The sequence below is a fragment of the Mustelus asterias genome, chromosome 25 (genome assembly GCF_964213995.1).
Source record: "Mustelus asterias chromosome 25, sMusAst1.hap1.1, whole genome shotgun sequence".
In the NCBI taxonomy this organism is placed as follows: domain Eukaryota; kingdom Metazoa; phylum Chordata; class Chondrichthyes; order Carcharhiniformes; family Triakidae; genus Mustelus; species Mustelus asterias.
In genome coordinates this window covers 41,159,212-41,181,858 of record NC_135825.1, presented here as the reverse complement: position 1 = coordinate 41,181,858, position 22,647 = coordinate 41,159,212, and the positions used below count along the sequence as shown (strand labels likewise).

Below are 22,647 nucleotides of genomic sequence, written 5' to 3'. Positions count from 1 at the left end.
GACCGGAGTCAACTTGCCAACCAATCAGCATCCATTTCTAAAGCAGTATAATTTTTTTTTGATTTGGTCTATAATTGTCACGTGTTAGTTTGCAGTGAAAAGTATTGTTTCTTGCGCGCTGTACAGACAAAGCATACCGTTCATAGAGAAGGAAAAGAGTGTGCGCAGAATGTAGTGTTACAGTCACAGCTAGGGTGTCGACTTAATGCGAGGTAGTTCATTCAAAAGTCTGACAGCAGCAGGGAAGAAGCTGTTCTTGAGTCAGTTGGTGCGTGACCTCAGACTTTTGTATCTTTTTCCCGATGGAAGAAGGTGGAAGAGAGAATGCGTGGGGTCCTTAATTATGCTGGCTGCTTGTTGCTGTGACTTGATGGGCCAAATGGCCTCTTCTACACTCTAGGGATTCTATGATTCTCAGTCACATTTCAAAAGTATTTCATTAGCTGCGAGGTGTTTTAGAATGGCCTGAGCTGTTGAAAGATGTCGTGAAAATGCAAGTCTACTGCATACTGGCTCTTCATTTCTGTGTTAGCTGGAATAATTTAATTTAATTAATTTGGCATCTTGTGTCCGCACTGATGAGTGATTCGAAAGCCTGCCTATTTATTCGGCAAAATAAATGGTAATTTTCTTGGATAATAAGAAATACTGATCCATGTGACCCGGAAACCCCTGCCCTGAAAGCATTACCAACACGAAGGAACTTAAGTTACAGTGAGGGTTAAGAGAGAAGGCAGATTTAACAAGGAACTGTGTATGTAATACAGTCAGACAGAACACAAAGCTGAAAACGGTTAGAGATTGAATTGGACAATTCTACAGTTCTGTTTCAGTTTTGACAGCGCAGACCAGACCGTTTAATGAGATTTATTAAAATCGTAAATAAACAAGTGGAATATGTGCATCAACATGGTTGTGAATCCAGGTAAGTAGGTTCAGTAGGAGGGTGTCATTTGGTGACAACTGTCCCCAGGAAACTTGGAAGAAATTGAGTTACTGTTGCAGGTGATTCAAGGACCAAATCCATTGTGAAAAGTGAGCAATTGACCAGAGGTTCGAGTTGGGAAGACTGTGCAATTATGCCTAGTCCCACATTTGTGCAGAGAATGATGATTGAAATTTTAGAATCATAGAATCTCTACAGTGCAGAAGAGGCCATTCAGCCCATCAAATCTGCACCGACTCTGACTTAAGGGTATCTTACCCAGGCCCACACCCCACCCGAACCCCGTAACCCCACACATTTACCATGTCTAATCCATCTGACCTATACATCTTAGGACACGAAGGGGCAATTTAGCATGGCCAATCCACCTAACCTGCACATCTTTAGACTGTGGGAGGAAACCAGAGCACTTGGCGGAAACCCGCTCAGACACGGGGAGAACGTGCAGACGCCACACAGTCACCTGAGGTTGGAATTGAACCTGGGTCCCTTGCGCTATGAGGCAGCAGTGCTAACCACTGTGCCACCAGCCGTGTCACCCCAAATCTTGCCAAGTAGTCTTTGTTATTTCAGCTATTCCAATGTACCATTCATACCAATCATTATTTGCCTGTTAATTCATATTTAATTTATGTTTGATTTGTGTGAAAATAAAAGTTACAAAAGATGAAATATTTTTTGGTGAATTCTTCATTTGGAGTCATTTAGTAAGTTTGGTTTATGGTCTCCCCACAGCGATTGTAACTCAAGACAGTGATATTATCAGATAACTGAAATCAAAACATGGAACCAAAACCCTGGAAACATAGCATTCTTTCAACTTTATTTATAAAATATACAAATAAATAGTTTGAAAAGGTGGGCACAGGGAATTAAAGGTTTATTGTTTTTCTTGCGCAGGCCGGAATATTGGAGCTGATCATTGGCAGCCACATGATGTTTTGATTCTTTCTGAACATCATTTTCTGTTTCTCATGGGTCCCCATCATCTTGGTTTGCTCTTACCTTGTTTAGGATTTTGACAGTTCCCCATTCACAGTCAGGTATATGTCTTTGCATGGCTACAGTGATAGCCATCCAGCTCTGAACTAAATCTATCAGTTCTTTCAGACATAGCATAGAAACAGTTGCTCACCAGCCCAGATAGCCCCTGGATGAAGTTCAGGCTCTGCTGAGTGCTACAGACATTGTGTAATTTTAGTGCGAGTCAGGTTTTCCATGCCTTTAAGTTGCTGAGAATCGAAACTCTCATTGAAAGCTCATGACTCCTTGAAAATTGTGCCAAAATGTTTTCATTGGTGGGACATACCCTCGATCCCCAATATTAACACAGAGGCAGCAAGAGAATGGAGGTGATGGATGCATGGAACATTGTGCAATGCATAGGAATGTCCAATTTCAGCATGGATACCCGATTATCATTTTAATTCTGTGTTTCGGGTCTCCAGAATGCATGAGTGGGGGTGATGCACACTTGCATGGTGTGATTACACTCACTTATTTAACGGCTGGATACACAGCTGCAATTTGGAGCAGCTGGGAAACGGTACAGGTAAATTGGATGAGGGAGGCCAAAAGTTACTTCTGGCTTTAATGAGGTTGCAGGGTGGAGTGAGAGCAAGGAAGGCAGCCAAACCCTCGGGAATGCAAAGAAAATAATCTGCTACTGTAACAATGAAATAGTTGGGGGGGGGACTGAAGAGGAGGATAGTGTTTCATACCTGGTTCCACAACAGAAAGTGATTTATGACCCAAACAGTTCATGAAAAGTTAGCACAATTGTAGATTCACCTGTAGATGTACTGTGCACTCCATCCCCTCACTATTAATTAAGTGTATTGCATCCTCTATTGTTCTGTTCCAGTGCACATCCTCACCTCTTCATTTATCACTGCTGCTCACCCGAATCTCTATGTAATCTGCTAACATGTCAGTCAGCTCCCTCAATTCTGAGCACAATCCTCACATGCATGCTAATACTTGGGATACACCGGCCTGGCTCTCATCAGATACATGCAATAATCATGTGCACACATTGAACTGTAAAAAAGTTCCAGCACAGAAGGAGGGCATTCTGCCCATCTCGTCCAAAGACACCCAAGTGCCCTTTCTAATTTCACTTTCCTACACCCGACGCATAGCCCTGCAGTTTACAGCACTTAGGGTGCGGATCCAGGTACTATTTAAATGAGCTTTGGGTCTCTACCTCCACCACCCACTCAGGCAGCGAATTCCAGACACCCATCACCCTCTGTGTAAAAAAGTTCTTCCTCATGTCTCCTCTAATCCTTCTGTCACTTGGCTTGAATCTATGCTCCCTGGTTTGGAACTCTGTTGAGGGAAACAGGTTCCTCCTGTCTATCTCTATCTCTCAATTTTGTCTACTTCAATCATGTCACCCATCAGCCTTCTCTGTTCCAAGGAAAACAACCCCAATAGCTTCAATCCTCATAGCTATAATTCTCCAGCCCTGGCAACATTCCAGTAAATCTACTCTGCACCTTCTCCAGAGCAATTACATCCTTCTTCTAATGTGGTGATCAGAACTGCACGCAATGCTCCAGTTGTGGTCTCACCAGTGTCTTATACAGTTTCATCATTATGTCTCTACTTTTGTTTTCTGCATTGCCTTACAGACATTTCTAGGTCTATCATATCCCTGGCACCAGAGAGAAAAATACAAGACTAAGGAAGATCACCCCAGAGCATCTGATTAACAACTGCAGAACAAGCAACCCTGAAAATGGAGGGGCTGGGACTTACTCAGCTGACAAATGCTCTGGCCTGACAGCTTCCTCCTGGGGTTCTAAGTGGCTGCAGTGATAATGCATGCACTGGTTGTGATCTTTCAAAACTCCCTAGATTCTGGAATTGTCTCAGCAGATTAGAAAGTATCAAATGTAACTCCACTGTTCAAGAAAGGATGGCGAGCAAAAAAAAAGCAGAGTTGCCAAGCAGTTAAACTGACATCATCCATCAGGAAAATGCTGCAATCTCTTATTCAGGAAAGTACTTACAGGGCAGTTAAAAATCATAGTATGATTGGGGACAGTCGGGAGTGGATTTATGTAAGGAAAATAGTGTTTGACAAGACTGATAGACAGCTTTGAGGATATATCTAGTGGGGAGGATCAAAGTGAACCAGTGAATGTAATGCATTTGGTTTTTCAGAAAGTATTTGATGAGGTACAACATGAAAGGTTGTTGCACAAGATAAGGGCTTATGGAGATGGGACAATATGTTAACGTAGAGGATTGAATACAGGACAGAAAGGACATCACTGTCAGGTTGGCAGGCTGTTAATAATGGGGTATCACAAGGATCAGTGTTGGTGCTCCAGCTATTTACAATCTATTTTCATAACTTAGATGAAGGGATCAAGCAGAACAAAAACACTTTTGCTGAAATTAAATACCTGAGTGAAAGAGTTAGCTGATATGAGTGCAAAAAGAGGCTGCAACGAGATAGATTCAGGTTATAGAAAGGATAGTATTAAACTAGAAAGAGTGCAGAAAAGATTTACTAGGATGCTAACGGGACTTGATGGTTTGGATTATAAGGAGAGGCTGGGTAGACTGGGACTTTTTTCTTTGGAGTGTAGGAGGCTGAGAGGTGATCTTATAGAGGTCTATGAAATATTGAGGGGCACAGATCAGCTAGATAGTCAACATCTTTTCCCAAAGATAGGGGAGTCTAAAACTAGAGGGCATAGGTTTAAGCTGAGGGGGGAGAGATACAAAAGTGTCCAGAGGGGCAATTTTTTCACACAGGGTGGTGAGTATCTGGAACAAGCTGTCAGAGGTAGTAGTAGAGGCAGGTACAATTTTGTCTTTTAAAAAGCATTTAGACAGTTACATGGGTAAGATGGGTATAGAGGGATATGGGCCAAATGCAGGCAATTGAGATTAGAATCATAGAAACCCAACAGTACAGAAAGAGGCCATTCGGCCCATGGGGTCTGCACCGACCACAATCCCACCCAGGCCCTACCCCCATATCCCTACGTATTTTACCCGCTAATCCCTCTAATCTACGCACCCCAGGACACTAAGGGGCAATTTTAGCATAGCCAATCAACCTAACCCGCACATTTTTGGACTGTGGGAGGAAACCGGAGCACCCGGAGGAAACCCATGCAGACATGAGGAGAATGTGCAAACTCCACACAGACAGTGACCCAAGCCGGGAATCGAACCCAGGTTCCTGGAGCTGTGAAGCAGCAGTGCTAACCACTGTGCTACCGTGCCACCCTGACGGGTTTAAAAAAAAAGCGGCATGGACAAGTTGGGCCGAAGGACCTGTTTCCATGCTGTAAACCTCTATGACTCTATGAGGTTAACTGAGTAGGCAATAAGGTGGCAGATGGATTATAATGTGGGGACAGTGAGAAAAGCAGAATATTTTTTAAAATAGTGAGAAAGTATTCATGTTGGTGCTCAGAGATTTGGGTTTCCTTGTACATGAAACACAACATTAGCACACAAGAATAGGAAGCAATTAGGAAGGCAAGTGGTATGTTGGTCTTTAATGCAAGGAGATTGGAGTACAAGCATAAGATTAATCATTGCTGCAGTTGTGAGATCACACTGTTAGAAGAACATAAGAACTAGCTAGGAGCAGGAGTAGGCCATCTGGCCCCTCGAGCCTGCTCTGCCATTCAATATCATGGCTGATCTTTTCGTGGACTCAGCTCCATTTACCTGCCCGCTCACCATAACCCTTAATTTCTTTACTATTCAAAAATCTATCTCGCTTTGTCTTAAAAACATTCAACAAGGTAGCCTCAACTGCTTCATTGGGCAGGGAATTCCACAGGTTCACAACCCTTTGGGTGAATAAGTTCCTCCTCAATTCAGTCCTAAATCTGCTCCCTTTTATTTTGAGGCTATGCCCCTTAGTTCTAGTTTCACCTACCAGTGGAAGCAACCTCCCTGCTTCTATCTTATCTGTTCCCTTCATAATTTTATATGTTTCTATTAGATCCCCCCCCATTCTTCTAAATTCCAATGAGTATAGTCCCAGTCTACTCAGTCTCTCCTCATAAGCCAACCCTCTCAACTTCGGAATCAACCAAGTGAATCTCTGCACCACTTCCAGTGCCACTACATCCTTTCTCAAGTAAGGAAACCAAAACTGTACTCAGTACTCCAGGTGTAGCCTCACCAGCACCTTATACAGCTGCAACATAACCGTGCTGTTTTAAAACTCCATCTCTCTAGCAATGAAGGACAAAATTCCGTTTGCCTTCTTAATTACCTGCTGCACCTGCATACCAACTTTTTTGGGATTCACACACAAGGCCGCCCAGGTCCCTCTGCATTGCAACATGTTGCAATTTTTTTACCTTTTAAATAATTGTCCATTTTGCTGTTATGCTTGCCAAAATGGATGACCTCGCATTTACCAACATTGTATTGCATCTGCCAGACTCTTGCCCACTCACTTAGACTATCTATATCCCTCTGCAGACTTTCAGTGTCCTCTGCACACTTTGCTCTACCACTCATCTTAATGTCATCTGTGAACTTTGACACACTACACTTGGTCTCGAACTCCAAATCATCTATGTAAATTGTAAACAATTGCGGTCCCAACACTGATCCCGGAGGCAAACCACTAGTCACTGATTGCCAACCAGAAAAACACCCATTTATCCCTACTCTTTGCTTTCTGTTAGTTAACCAATCCTTTATTCATGCTAATACATTCCCCGTAACGCCATGCATTTTTATGTTATGCAGCAGCCTTTTGTGCAGCATCTTGTCGAAGGCCGTCTGGAAATCCAGATACACCAGACCCACCATTTCCCCTTTGTCCACCGCACTCGTAGTGTCCTCTAAAAATTCCAGTAAATTAGTTAAACATGACCTGCCTCTCATAAACCCATGCTACGTCTTCCCAATGGGAAATTTCTATCCAAATGTCTCGCTATTTCTTCCTTGATGATAGATTCAAGCATTTTCCCCACTACAGAAGTTAAGCTAACCGGTCTACAGTTATCCACCTTTTATCTACTTCCTTTTTTTAAACAATGGCATCACATTTGCTGTTTTCTAATCAGCCAGAACTGCCCCAGAGTCCAGTGAATTTTGGTAAATTACCATGAGCACCTTTGCTATTTCCCCGTTACATCTTTTAGTACCCTAGGATGCATTCCATCAGGGCCAGGAGACTTGTCTATCTTTAGCCCCATTAGCTTGCCCAGCGCTACCTCTTCAGTGATAATGATCACTTCTAGATCCTCACCTGCCATTGCTTCTTTGTCATCAATTTTTGGCATGTTATTTGTGCCTTCCACTGTGAAGACTGACACAAAATATCAGTTCAATCCCTCAGCCATTTCCTCATTTCCCATTATTAAATCCCCCTTCTCATCCTCTAAAGGACCAATGTTTACCTTAGTCACTCTTTTTCGTTTTTTTTATTTGTAGAAACTTGCTATCTGTTTTTATATTCTGAGCTAGTTTACTCATAATCCATCTTTTCTTTATAGGTTTTTTCATGGCTTTCTGGTGACCTTTAAAGATTTCCCAATCCTCTAGTTTCCCACTAATCTTTGCCACTTTGTATGCATTTTCTTTCAATTTGATACCCTCTATTTCCTTAGACATCCATGGCTATTATCTCTTTTCCTACAGTTCTTCCTTATCATTGGTATATACTTTGGCTGAGCACTGAAAAAAATCGCTTTGAAAGTCCTCCACTGTTCCTCAATTGTCCCACCATAAAGTTTTTGCACCCAGTCTACCTTAGCCAACTCCTCCCTCATCCCTTTATAGTCTCCTTTGTTTAAGCACAAGACACTGGTATTAGATTTTACCTTCTCACACTCTGTCTGTATTTTAAATTCAACCATACTGTGATTGCTTCTTCCAAGAGGATCCCTAACTGTAGGATCATTAATTATTCCTGTCTCATTACACAAGACCAGATCTAGGGTAGCTTGCTCCCACGTAAGTCCCATTATATACTGTACAAGGAAGCTATCGTGGATACATTCTGTGAGCTCCTCCTCAAGGCTGCCTTGACTGACCTTGTTTGACCAATCGACATGTAGATTAAAATCCCCCATGATAATTGCTGTACCAGTTTTACATGCATCAGTTATTTATTTGATTATTGCTCGTTCCACCTTGTTGTTATTATTTGGCAGCCTATAGACTATGCCCAGTGACTTTCTCTCCACTGAAATGGATTCAACCCTTTTCTCCATCGAGCCTATATCATCTCACTGCCGCCCTGATGTCACCCTTAAATATCAGATCTACATCACCCCCCTTCCTATCTTTCCTTTGGAATAGTCTGATACCCCTGGATATTTAACTCCCAGTCATGACCACCCTGCAACCATGGCCACATTCTCCCAAAAGCACTGAATTGGTGGGAAAACTGTTCTCGATCCCGACTGTTGTCAGTTCAGCTTCTCACCCGAATCTCTGCACTCTGTGCACTGCAGAGGTCCCAATCGTGAATATCATTAAAAACCCAGGAGGGCGAGGCCTATTCGTGCCGGAGTCTAACAGTTCTGGAACTCTGCGCATGCTTAGTGGTCCCGATCTGTCAGATTCCCCGTTTGCTGGCCAGCCCGGGACCCCCACAGTCCCGGGACCTCCAGCCCCCCCAACGATCTGATCGGGGCCCCCACAACAATTCCTGAGCCAGCCCTGACCCCCCCCGTCCCCGTCCCAAAGCACCCCAATGCACAGCCTACCCCCCCAGCAGTGGTGATCCCCCACCACCCTGGAGCAGGACCCCCACCCCGGCAGGCCACACTCCCCCAACCCGCCCCAATTGCTACCCTCCCTCCATCCCAGACTGAGCCTGTCTGCAGAGTGGCAGTGGGACCCCCACCCCCACTGATTGCCCCTAGGCCCCACCCACAATAGGATTTGCCCCCTTGGCACTGCCTGATGCAAAGGTGCCCTCTGGGCATGGGCACTTTGCCCCTTGGGCAGTGCCAGGGGACACAGGCTGACACTGCTAGGGTGCCCATGCCCAGGGGGCAACCCCCCCTGCTGCCCGACCCCAATTGCTCCCCCTTCATTCTGGCGGGGTCTCCCGTTGGTCCCCCGAATGTGGGGAGCTAGTGTAAACCCCGCCGGAATGAAGACCCGAAAGCTCCCAATAATTAGATTTAAAACATATTTAAAATACATTCAAAAAAAGATTCAAATTACTTACATGCCTTCCTGCTGGTTTCCAGTGTGGTCTGACAGGCAACTGTTCACCGGCTCTAGGAGATGCGCATACATTCCCAGCACATGCGCAAATCCCGGTACAAGGTCAGTGACGTGCATCTCCCACCGTGACCCGACAGAAAAGTTGCAGGTCGCGATGGGAGAATCGTGGCCGATATCTCTGTAATGGCCACTAAACCATACTCCTTTGCGATGATTTGTGCCGTCAACTCATTGACCTTGTTTCGAATGCTACGAGCATTTAGGTAAAGTGCCCTTATGCTAGTTTTTATACCTGCTTTTTGAATCCTAACACCTCCATTAATAACTTCTCTTGAGTTCTCGTTTAACTTTTTTCATAATTTTTCATGTAGTTGAACCCTCCTCCCCCCCCCCCATGCTAACCTGTTGCTTTGCATCCCATTAACCATGATACTTCCCATAGTTTTACACTTCCGTTCCCCCACGCTTGCTAGTTAAAAGTCTTTGTGACCACCTATTTATCCTTCCCGCTAGAACACTGGTCCCAGATTGGTTCAGGTGAAGACCGTCCCAACGGTACAGATCCCTCCTGTTCCAATACTGATGCCAGTGCCCCATGAAATGGAACCCCCCTTTCCCGCACCACTCCTTTAGCCACATGTTTACTTCCCTAATCTTCCCATCCCTACGCCAATTCGCATGTGGTTCGGGTAATAATCCAGAGATTATAACCCTTGAGGACCTGTTCTTTAATTTAGTTCCTAGTGCCTGATAATCCCCAAACAGGTCCTCTTTCCTAGTCTTGCCTATATTGTTTGTCCCAACGTGGACCACAATAACTGGATCCTCCCCTTTTCACTCCAATATCCTTTCAAGCCGATCAGAAATGTCCCTCACCCTGCCACTGGGCAGGCAACATACCATGCGGGACTCTTGTTCCTGCTTACAAAAGATGCTATCCATCCCCAATTATAGAATCCCCTACAACTACCACTTGTCTTTTTGCTTCCCCCTCATGAATGGCCCCCTGTACCACGGTGCAGTAGTCGGCTAGCTCATCCTCTCTACAGTCCTTTTCCTCATCCACACAGGGAGAATGTACCTCATATCTGTTGGACAAGGTCAGCATTGAGGCCCCTCTGTTCCTAAATTCAGGATCCCTCGACCTGCCTAACTTTCAGTCACATTCTGCTCTTCTTGACCACTGACCGAATTAGAAGTATCTAATCTACCGGGTGTGACTGCCTCCTGAAACAGTGTCCGGGTAACTCTTCCCCCTTCCGGATGTGCCGCAGCGTCTGAAACTCTGACTCCAGCTCATCAATTCTGAGCCGAAGTTCTTCGAGCAACTTGCTGCAGATGTGGTCACTGCAGCTTGTAATGTCTATTTTTGATCTGTTCACCAAGGCTCTTTTTACCCAAGGAAGGATATATTAGACAGCAAGGAGTGCATTGAAGATTTACGGGATTGGTTTCTGGGATGGGAGAAGACTGCATTATGACGATTAATTGAGTACCCTGGGTCCATACTTGCTGGGAGTTTAGAAGAGTGGGAAGTAAAATACAATTCTGACAATGTAAATACTATGGAGCTTTTATCCTGGAGAATCTGGAAGCAGGTGACGGCACGGTGGCACAGTGGTTAGTACTACTGCCTCACAGCACCACGTTCTCCCCATGTCTGCGTGGGTTTCCTCTGGGTGCTCCGGTTTCCTCCCATGGTCCAAAGATATGCGGGTTAGGTTGCTTGGCTATGCTAAGCACAGTAGCACAGTGGTTAGCACTGCTGCTTCACAGCTCCAGGGACCTGGGTTCGATTCCCAGCTTGGGACATTGTCTGTGTGGAGTTTGCACATTCTCCTCGTGTCTGCGTGGGTTTCCTCCGGGTGCTCCGGTTTCCTCCCACAGTCCAAAGATGTGCGGGTTAGGTTGATTGGCCATGCTAAAAAATTGCCCTTAGTGTCCTGAGATGCATAGGTTAGAGGGATTAGCGGGTAAAATATAAAGGGGTATGAGGGTAGGGCCTGGGTGGGATTGTGGTCGGTGCAGACTCGATGGGCCGAATGGCCTCTTTCTGTGCTGTAGGGATTCTATGATTCTATAAAAGTTGTCAATTTTTGTACTTCTCTATCCCAGAGGGCCGGGAATGCTCAGCGATTGCGATTTTTGGACTATTGGGGAGTTAAGGGATATGGATGGGAATGTGGTGTTAAGGTTGAAAAACAGCCATAATCTTATTAAACAGCAGAGCAACCTCATGGTCTGAATGACCCATTCTTGTTCTGGATTCTTCTGTTACTTCCTTCCTGTGCGATTGATTTTGGTTCTTGTGTTAGTTGACCCTCCAATCCCATTCCTTTAGCAAGAATATGCTCAGAAAATAACTTGTAAACAAGTGTGTATTTATACTTATCAGGGCTTGACACCGAAATTCCTGTTTTTGTTTTTTAGTAGCTTTACCACTATTGCTGGAATCGTCTCCGCTGTCCTGCTACTTATTGTTATCATTGGGATTCTCGTTTGTTGTTTCTTATGTTCCTGCTGCTACCTGTACCAACGACGGCACCAGATGAGGCAACCCGTCTCAGGTCAGTAAGCAAACCAGAATGTTCCATCTGGAGGTCAGTTTGCCATCCACACATACACAGTTCAGTTAATCAGACCATAATGTATTACAATATTAAAAAAAGTAAAAGCAGACCAGTTGATTTTGAAAAAAAAAAACAAATCAAACACTAATTAAATAAAATAAAGATGGAGGACCAGGCTGCGTGATGTGGGAGCTGGTGAACCCCATTATGGTTCTTAGTGAACACATCTGTACTGAATATTGGTTGCTCAAAGATTGTGGCTCAGAGTTGATGAGCTGGAGTCTGAGCTCCAGACACTGAACACATCAGGGAGAGGGAGAGGTACCTGGATGCTGTGCTTCTGGAGGCAGTCACACTCCTTAGTTTAACTACCTTGAATTCAGTCAGTAGGGACAGGAGGGTATGACTATGACCAAGGCAGGTAGAGGGATCGAAGAGATAGCACTGCAGGAGTCACAGTCCTTGTTCCTGTCCAGCAGGTACAAGATTTTTGCTCCTTGTGTGGATGAGAGAGGTGGTTGCAGGGAGGGGATGAGCAAACTGACCATTGCATGACCAGGGAGCCATTCAAGTCGGGGGGGGGAGAAAAGACAAATGTAGTCGTAGTTGGGGATATTACAGTCAAGGGAATAGATACGGTTCTCTGTAACCAGAATTGAGAGTCTCAAAGGCTGTGTTGCCTGCCCGGTGTCACGGTTCGGAACATCTGCTGGAGAGGGGAGGATCCAGTGGCCATGGCCCATGTTGGCACCAACCGCATATATATATATAGAATGAGGAAGGAGGTTCTGGGTAGGCAGTTTGAGGAATTAGGTACTAAATTAAAGAACACAATTTCCAAAGTTATAATCTCTGGATTGCTACATGATCCACATGCAAATTGGCAATGGGTATGTAAAATTAGAGAGATGAATATGTGGCTCAAAGACTGGTGTCTTTGACTGGTGTGGGAGAAATGGGTATCGGGTCGTGGGACATTGGCAACACTACTGGGGAAAATGGGAGTTGTACTGTTGGGACAGCCTACATCGGAACCATGCTGGGTCAGTGTTATTGTGGACTGTATAACCAGGGAAGTAGCTTTAAACTAGAGTGGGGGGTGAGGGGTCAGTTGCTTGGAAAATTAGGAAGGGAAAGTTAAAGGTTGGAGTGCAGGTGAGCGATCAATCTGAGTGTTAACAAAAAACTACAGGGAGGGACAGACCATATGAACATTATACTACACCAAGGACTCATATGCAAGAGCCCTAACTAGGAGGAGGGAGGGTTCCAAAAGAATCACGGGTATATGAGGAAGCAGTGGCACAGAATAGTGAGGGGGAACTTGACTATCATAATGTGACACGCCGGGGCAAGAAACGTAAACAAAAGTATGCAACACAGAGCAAATCCAGAGTTGTAAAATACTGTAAAAAATCAAAGCTAAATGTAATTTATCTGAATGCACGAAACATTTGAAATAAGACACATGAGTTGATAACATAGATTGCAACATGAGTATGATGTATTAGCTATTACAGAAAAGTAGTTGCAGGGTGACCAAGACTGGGTGCTCAACATTCAGAGTATACGTGTTCCAAAAGGGGAAAGGAGGTGGGGTAGCATTGTTAATCAAGGAAGGTTTCAGAGCAGTGCTGATATAAAGGCAGTGTATAGTGATGTAGAATTAGTGTGTGTTGAAATCATGAATATGTTAGGGGCGGTTCAGAAACTCCAAGGTATATTATGAAGTTAGCCCAGACCCCAACTATTTTTGATTTTGGCATGAGTGTGCGCATAAGGTGTTTCACTCCAGGTGTGATTCTATTGACCACTAGGAAGCTTTTATCAAAACAAACTTTATTTAACAACACAGTTATAATATAACAAAAAGAATTAGCCTAACTTTTAACAATTGAAAAACATGACAAGGTATAACATTTAACTGCTAGCTATTCCTATTAGTTCCAATTTAAGCAATATCCCCATGAGACACAAACTCCTATTCAGAATCAGTTAGCAAGACACACAGGCTTACCTGAATTCCCAGTCCTCCAGCCTTTTAACCCCCTGGACAGAGATAAAGACAGGCACCTCCAGAGGAAAACCTGTCTTCACGCAGCAGAACTCCAGTGTGAGAGAGGGACAAAACACCTCTTGCCTTTTGCAGCTTCTGGACAGAGATACTTGTGTTCCAGCAGGTCTCCAGACTTCAAATTCCAGAAAGAGAGCTGCTGCTCTTTTCAAATTCAAACTGCAACTGTCTTTCTTTCTCCCTGCAAGCCAAGCTCCACCCACTCATATGATTTTCTTGTCAATCAACCTAATCAAACCCTACTCTGAAACCCCAGGAACAACTGTAAGAATAACAATAATGCATCAGCCCTGATTAAAACAAACACTCCAGTAATTAGGAGCAATTAACCTACATGCTCAGCATGTGAGCTGCCAGCTCTCGACAATCAGCACTGTAATCAGTGCTGATATATACAACAGTCCCTTCGGAACAAACATGACACAAATACATTTCTTAAAGGCACAGTATCATAACAAATAGCAGGGGAAGGAAGACAAGGGTGAGAGTGGTCTACAGATGCCCGCAATGCGACCGCTCAAGAAATCAGAGCATAAATGGGGAAATATCAAGAGAATGTTTGCAGGGAGCTGCAATTATCACGGGAGATTTTAATCTACATATTGATTTGGACAAACCAAACTGGCAAAGGTAGCGTAGAAGAAGAATTTGTGGTGGGCACCAGGGATTGCTTTTTAGAGCAGTACGTTGTGGAACCTACCCAGGAACGGGCTACTTTAGATTTGATTTTGTGTAATGAAGAAAGATTACTGAGGGATCTTGTGGTTAAGGACCATAATATGATCGAATTCCAGATACAGTTTGAGGGTGAACACCATAGGCCCATAATCAGTGTCTTCAACTTAAATAAAGACAATTATAATGGTATTAGGGAGTTGTCAAAGGTGAACTGGGTAAACTAGCTAAGATACAGGTCAGTTGATGAACGTGGCAGATATTCAAACAGCTGTTCCAAAATGCTCAGTCGGAGTTTATCCCAGTCAAAAAGAGGAATTCCACAGATTCCATGGTTAACACAGGAGGTCAAGGATAATGTTCAATTGAAAAGCAGGAAATATAAAGTGGGAAAGGATAGTGGTGGAGCAGAGATTGGGAAGTTTTTAGGATCCAGCAGCATAAGAAGACAGAAAATGAATTTTGAGAGAAAGCTTGCATGCAGCAATAAAGCAAAGAGTGAGAGTTTCTCCGGATATATAAACAGGACAGCTAAGGTTTCTATTGAAAAAGGCTGGTGAATTGATAATAGCAAACAAAGAAAAGGCGGATATGCTAAATAATATTTTTGCATCAGTCTTCACTGGAAGGCATTACAAATATCCCTAAGATATCAGATGAACTGATTTCAAATAACATGGTCGAACTTACAAAAATCTCAATCACAAGGGATAGAGTATCAGAGAAACTCAGGTGGCTAAAGGTGGACTTGATGAACTGCTTGCTAGGGTTTTAATGCAAGTGGCTGAAATTTTTCGGAACTCACTAAATTCTGGGAGGGCACTAGAAGATTGGAAAACAGCAAATGTGACTCCCTTGTTCAAAAAGGGAGAAAGGCAGAAGACAGGAAACTATAGGCCAGTAAGTTTAATATCTATTATTGGCAAGACGCTGGAGTCAATAGTCAAAGAGGAAATAGCTAATCATTTAGGAGAGCTGTATATAAAACTATATGCAATATTCCAGGTGAGGCCTCACCAATACCCTATACAATTGCAACAAAACTTCCCTGTTTGAATTTAAAGTAAGATAAATGGAAACATCCGATTGAGAAACTGATAAAAACACAAGCCTGAAGTGCAATTCAACAGGTCGAGGGAAATTACAGTTAAAAGTGTTTATTTAATGTTGGAGTTTGAAGGTAGAAAACCTAAACCATCGATGACCCATCTTTGAGATTTGGTAGGGACAGGATCATAAAACCGTAGAATCCCTACAGTGCATAAGAGGCCATTCGACTTATCGATTCTTCATCACCTCTCCGACAGAGTATCTCACCCAGGCCCTCTCCCCTACCCTATCCCTGTAACCCTGTACATTTAACATGGCCAATCCACCTAACCTACACATCTTTGGACTGTGGGAGGAAACCAGAGCACCCGGAGGAAACCCACCAGACATGGGGAGAATGTGCAAACTTCACACAGTCACCCAAAGTCGGAATTGAACCTGGGTCCCTGGCGCTGTGAGTCCGCAGTGCTAACCACTGTACCACCATGTCATTCAGGAAGTCTACAGTTATTTTTATAAGGGATTTAAATTATTCATATAGATCCCAGATCAAAGAAGCTAAAAGCACCATTGTAAATAAGAGGGTTTCTTAATGGAACCACCGAGTCTGGAGAGAGTGCCATCAGAGATATAAATTGTTCTTGTGGCTCACAGAATCAAGAGTTATTTTGAAGATGTATTTGATTGACATTTCTTCTTGGAACACCCTGAGTATGCCTCATTGCTTTGGAGCTAGGCTATAGAAGGGAGGTACCCTTTTGTGCTCTGTTTCTGACAGAAAAACAGCAGCCAGTTTGGGTGAGCATGGAGCAGAGAAAGAGAGAGAAAGTCTTCTGTAGAAGCACAAACTTTACAAGAGCTGTAAAGGAGTATAGAGGGCATTGCAGCAACCACAAGGCAAACTAGGTGATTATCTGGAGTGACACAACTTAGGAGGCATTTTTTTCCAAAGGTGCTAACCTCAGAGTCATAGAGATTTACAGCATGGAAACAGGCCCTTCGGCCCCACTTGTCCTTGCCGCCCTTTTTAAAAAAAAATCCTTAAGCTAGTCCCAATTGCCTGCGTTTGTCCCATATCCCTCTCCACCCATCTTACCCATGCAACTGTCTAAATGTTTTTTAAAAGACAAAATTGTACCCGCCTGTACTATTACCACTGGTAGCTTGTTCCAGACACTCACCACCCTCTGCGTGAAAAAATTGCCCCTCTGGACACTTTTGTATCTCTCACCTTAAACCTATGCCCTCTAGTTTTAGATTCCATTACCTTTGGGAAAAGATATTGACTATCTAGCTGATCTATGCCCTTCATTATTTTATACACCTCTATAAGATCACCCCTCAGCCTCCAGGGAAAAAAGTCCCAGTCTATCCAGCTTCTCCTTATAACTCAAACCATCAAGTCCCGGTAGCATCTTGGTAAATCTTTTCTGCACTCTTTCTAGTTTAATAATATCCTTTCTATAATAAAGAACAAAGAACAATACAGCACAGGAACAGGCCCTTCGGCCCCCCAAGCCTGCGCCGCTCATGTGCCCAACTAGACCATTCTTTTGTATCCCTCTATTCCCAGTCTGTTCATGTGGCTATCTAGATAAGTCTTAAACGATCCCAGCGTGTCCGCCTCAATCACCTTGCTTGGCAGTGCATTCCAGGCCCCCACCACCCTCTGTGTTGAACCTTGCCCCCCTCACCTTGAACCCGTGACCCATTGTGTTCGTCACCTCCGACCTGGGAAAAAGCTTCCCACTGTTCACCCTATCTATGCCCTTCATAATTTTATACACCTCTATTAGGTCACCCCTCTTCCTCCGTCTTTCCAGGGAGAACAACCCCAGTTTACCCAATCTCTCCTCATAGCTAAGACCCTCCATACCAGGCAACATCCTGGTAAATCTTCTCTGTACTCTCTCCAAAGCCTCCACGTCCTTCTGGTAGTGTGGCGACCAGAACTGGACGCAGTACTCCAAATGTGGCCTAACCGTCGTTCTGTACAGCCACAACATCATATGCCAACTTTTATATTCTATGTCCCGTCCAATAAAGGCAAGCATGCCATATGCCTTCTTCACCACCCTCTCCACCTGTGCTGCCACCTTTAAGGATCTGTGGACTTGTAAACCCAGGTCCCTCTGTGTGTCTATACTCCTGATGGTTCTGCCATTTATTGTATATCTCCCCCTTACATTAGATCTACCGAAATGCATCACTTCGCACTTATCTGGATTAAATTCCATCTGCCATTTCTCCGCCCAATGTTCCAGCCTATCTATATCCTGCTGTATGCTCTGACCATGTTCATCACTATCCGCAACTCCAGCAATCTTCGTGTCGTCCGCAAACTTACTGATCACACCAGTTACATCTTCCTCCAAATCATTTATATATAACACAAACAGCAGAGGTCCCAGTACAGAGTCCTGCGGAACACCACTAGTCACAGACCTCCAACCGGAAAAAGACCCCTCCACTGCTAGCTACCCTCTGTCTTCTATGGCTAACACAGTAAGAGTTTTAACACCAGGTTAAAGTCCAACAGGTTTATTTGGTAGCAAATACCATTAGCTTTTGGAGCGCTGCTCCTTCGTCAGATGGAGTGGAAATGTGCTCTCAAACAGGGCACAGAGACACAAAATCAAGTTACAGAATACTGATTAGAATGCGAATCCCTACAGCCAACCAGATCTTAAAGATACAGACAATGTGGGTGGAGGGAGCATTAAGCACAGGTTAAAGAGATGTGTATTGTCTCCAGACAGGACAGCCTGCAAGTCCAGAAGGCAAGCTGTGGGGGTTACTGATAATGTGACATAAATCCAACCTAAATCCAGCGCTCCGAAAGCTAATGGTATTTGCTACCAAATAAACCTGTTGGACTTTAACCTGGTGTTGTTAAAACTCTTACTGTGTTCACCCCAGTCCAACGCCGGTATCTCCACTTCTATGGCTAAGCCAGTTCTCCACCCATCTAGCTAGCTGACCTTTTATCCCATGAGATTTAACCTTTTGCACCAGCCTGCCATGAGGAACCTTGTCAAACGCTTTACTAAAATCCATATAGACGACATATATGGCCCTTCCCTCGTCAATCGTTTTTGTCACCTCCTCAAAAAACTCAACCAAATTTGTGAGGCATGACCTCCCTCGTACAAAACCATGCTGTCAATCGCGAATGAGATTATTCAGTTCTAAATGCGCATATATCCTATCTTTAAGAATCTTCTCCAACAACTTCCCTACCACGGACGTCAAGCTCACCAGCCTATAATTACCCAGGTTATCCTTGCTACCCTTCTTAAATAACGGGACCACATTTGCTATCCTCCAATCCTCTGGGACCTCACCTGTGTCCAGTGAAGAGACAAAGATTTCTGTTAGAGGTCCAGCAATTGCATCTCTCGCCTCCCTGAGGAGTCCAGGGTAGATGCCATCTGGCCCTGGGGATTTGTTTGTCTTAATGTTTCCTAAAAAACCGAACACTTCCTCCCTTGTAATTGAGAATTTTCTAACGGGTCAACTCTCTGAGACAATACCAGTCAACATGTCCCTCTCCTTTGTGAATACTGATGCAAAGTATTCGTTTAGGATCTCACCTACTTCCTTTGGTTCGAAGCATAATTCCCCTCCTTTGTCCCTGAGAGGTCCGATTCTTTCCCTAACAACCCTCTTGTTCCTAACGTATGTATAAAATGCCTTAGGATTCTCCTTAATCCTGTGTGCCAAGGACATTTCGTGACCCCTGTATGAGTTCTTTTCTACTTTCTCTATTCCTCCAGTGCTCCATCTGTTTTTAGCTGCCTGGACCTCATGTATGCCTCTTTTTTCTTTTTGATTAGACCCATAATTTCACTGGTTATCCATGGCTCTTGAATCCTACCTTTCCTATCCTTCCTCTTTAGAGGCACATGCCTGTCCTGCAGTCCTATCAACTGCTCCTTAAAAGACTCCCACATGCCAGATGTGGATTTACCCTCGAACAGCCTCTCCCAATCAACAGCCACCAAATCCTGCCTAATCCGGCTGTAGTTAGCCTTCCCCCAATTCAGTACCTTACCCATAGGACAACACTCACCTTTTTCCATTACTATCCTAAAGTTTACAGAATTGTGGTCACTATTTGCCACATGTTCCCCTACAGCAACTTTGATGACCTGACCGGGCTCATTCCCCAGTACTAGGTCCAGTATAGCCCCCTCTCTAGTTGGACTGTCAACATATCCAAGGATTCTCTGGGAGGCAAGAGAAGTGATTGCAGAGCCTCTGGCTCTGATCTTCAGGTCGTCGTTGGCCTCTGGTATAGTACCAGAAGATTGGAGGTTAGCGAATGTTGTCCCATTGTTTAAGAAGGGGAACAGAGACTTCCCCGGGAATTATAGACCGGTGAGTCTCACTTCTGTTGTCGGCAAGATGTTGGAAAAAATTATAAGGGATAGGATTTATAGTTATTTGGAGAGTAATGAATTGATAGGTGATAGTCAGCATGGTTTTGTGGCAGGTAGGTCGTGCCTTACTAACCTTATTGAGTTTTTTGAGAAAGTGACCAAGGAGGTGGATGGGGGCAAGGCAGTGGACGTGGTATATATGGATTTTAGTAAGGCGTTTGATAAGGTTCACCATGGTAGGCTTCTGCAGAAAATGCAGATGTATGGGATTGGGGGTGATCTAGGAAATTGGATCAGGAATTGGCTAGCGGATAGGAAACAGAGGTGGTGGTTGATAGTAAATATTCATCATGGAGTGCGGTTACAAGTGGTGTACCTCAGGGATCTGTTTTGGGGCCACTGCTGTTTGTAATATTTATTAATGATCTGGATGAGGGTATAGTTGGGTGGATTAGCAAATTTGCTGATGACACCAAAGTCGGTGGTGTGGTAGACAGTGAGGAAGGGTGTCGTAGTTTGCAGGAAGACTTAGACAGGTTGCAAAGTTGGGCCGAGAGGTGGCGGATGGAGTTTAATGCGGAGAAGTGTGAGGTAATTCACTTTGGTAGGAATAACAGATGTGTTGAGTATAGGGCTAACGGGAGGACTTTGAATAGTGTGGAGGAGCAGAGGGATCTAGGTGTATGTGTGCATAGATCCCTGAAAGTTGGGAATCAAGTAGATAAGGTTGTTAAGAAGGCATATGGTGTCTTGGCGTTTATTGGTAGGGGGATTGAATTTAGGAGTCGTAGCGTTATGTTGCAACTGTACACAACTCTGGTGCGGCCGCACTTGGAGTACTGTGTGCAGTTCTGGTCCCCACATTACAGGAAGGATGTGGAGGCTTTGGAGAGGGTGCAGAGGAGGTTTACCAGGATGTTGCCTGGTATGGAGGGGAGATCCTATGAGGAGAGGCTGAGGGATTTGGGATTGTTTTCGCTGGAAAGGCGGCGGCTAAGAGGGGATCTTATTGAAACATATAAGATGATTAGAGGTTTAGATAGGGTGGATAGTGATAGCCTTTTTCCTCTGATGGAGAAATCCAGCACGAGGGGGCATGGCTTTAAATTGAGGGGGGGTAGTTATAGAACCGATGTCAGGGGTAGGTTCTTTACCCAGAGGGTGGTGAGGGATTGGAATGCCCTGCCAGCATCAGTAGTAAATGCGCCTAGTTTGGGGGCGTTTAAGAGATCCGTAGATAGGTTCATGGACGAAAAGAAATTGGTTTAGGTTGGAGGGTCACAGTTTTTTTTTTTAACTGGTCGGTGCAACATCGTGGGCCGAAGGGCCTGTTCTGCGCTGTAATGTTCTATGTTCTATGTTCTATATTGTTCCAAAGAACCTTCCTGTACGCATTTTATAAATTCTTCCCCGTCCAGGCCCCCAGCCCTAAGCGATTTCCAGTCTATGTGAGGGAAATTAAAGTCTCCCACTATAACAACCCTATTTTTTCTGCACCTGTCCAGAATCTCCTTACATATCCGTTCCTCAACTTCCCGTGGGCTGTTGGGAGGCCTGTAGTATACCCCCAGCATAGTGACTGCGCCCTTCCTGTTTCTGATCACCACCCACAGTGACTTGTTACCTGACCCTTCCATATTGTCCACCCTCTGTACCGCTATAATATGCTCCCTTACCAGCATTGCTACTCCCCCACCTCTCCTGACCTGCAGTCAGTGTTTGTAGCTGCTGGTTTGTGAAAGGCAAATCATGTTTAACCAACTTATTGGCGTTGTTTGAGGAAGTAACATGTCCTGTGGATGATGGGGAACTAGTGGATGTACTGTACCTAGATTTCAAGAAGGCATTTGATAAAATTTCACATCAAAGGTTATTGCGGAAAATAAAAGGAGGAAACATTGGCATGGGTAGAAGATTGCGTGACTAACAGGACGCTGAGGAGGCATAAATGGGTCTTTTCCAAGTTGACAAGATGGAAAGATTTCAGAGAAGGTTTAACAGACCACTACTTGGAGTGGATAGATTGTCTTGTGAGGAAAGATTGGACAGGCTCGGCTTGTACCTACTGGAGTTTAGAAGAGTAAAAGGTGACTTGATTGAAATACTTAAGGGCAGCATGGTGGCACAGTGGTTAGCAATGCTGCCTCACAGTGCCAGGGACCCAGATTCGATCCCAGCTTGTTGTCTGGAGTTTGCATGTTCTCCCCGTGCGTGTGTGGGTTTTCTCCGGGTGCTCCAGGTTCCTCCCACAGTCCAAAGATGTGCGGGTTAGGTTGATTGGCCATTCTAAAATTGATCCTAGTGTCAGGGGGATTAGCAGGGTAAATGTGTGGAGTTACAGGAATAGAGTCCGGGTGGAATTGTGGTTGGTGCAGACTGGATGAGCCGAATGGCCTCCTTCTGTATAGTAGGGATTCTATGATGTATGATCCTGGGGGGGCTTTGACAGGGTGGATGTGAAGAAGATGTTTATCTTGTGGAAGAATCTTCAACTGGGGATCACTGTTTAAAAATAAGGGGTTGCTCATTTAAAACAGAGATGAGGAGAAATGTATTCTCTCAGAGGATCATGGGAGGGTGAAAGGTTATCGGGGAGGTGGGATGCAGATTTGAGGTTACTATCAGGCCAGCCATGATCTTTTTAAATGGGAAGCAAGCTCGATGGGCTGAATGGACTACTGCTCCTTACTCATATGTTCATAAAAGTCCCAACACTGATCCCTAGGGAACTGCACCTCAAACCTTCCTCCAGTACAAAAAACATCCATG

At 44.4% G+C, this 22,647-nt stretch overlaps 1 protein-coding gene across 4 annotated transcripts in view; it reads left to right on the top strand.

Moving 5' to 3' along the window:
• shisa4 (shisa family member 4) overlaps nucleotides 1-22,647 on the top strand; it is an 85,868-nt gene that overhangs the window by 42,466 nt on the left and 20,755 nt on the right. For 3 of the 4 annotated variants that reach the window (XM_078242359.1, XM_078242362.1, XM_078242361.1), the window contains exon 3: nucleotides 11,558-11,694. In XM_078242359.1, coding sequence (XP_078098485.1) covers nucleotides 11,558-11,694 — 137 coding nt within the window. The remainder of the gene's footprint in view (nucleotides 1-11,557; nucleotides 11,695-22,647) is intronic. The other variant, XM_078242360.1, reaches the window with a different exon arrangement.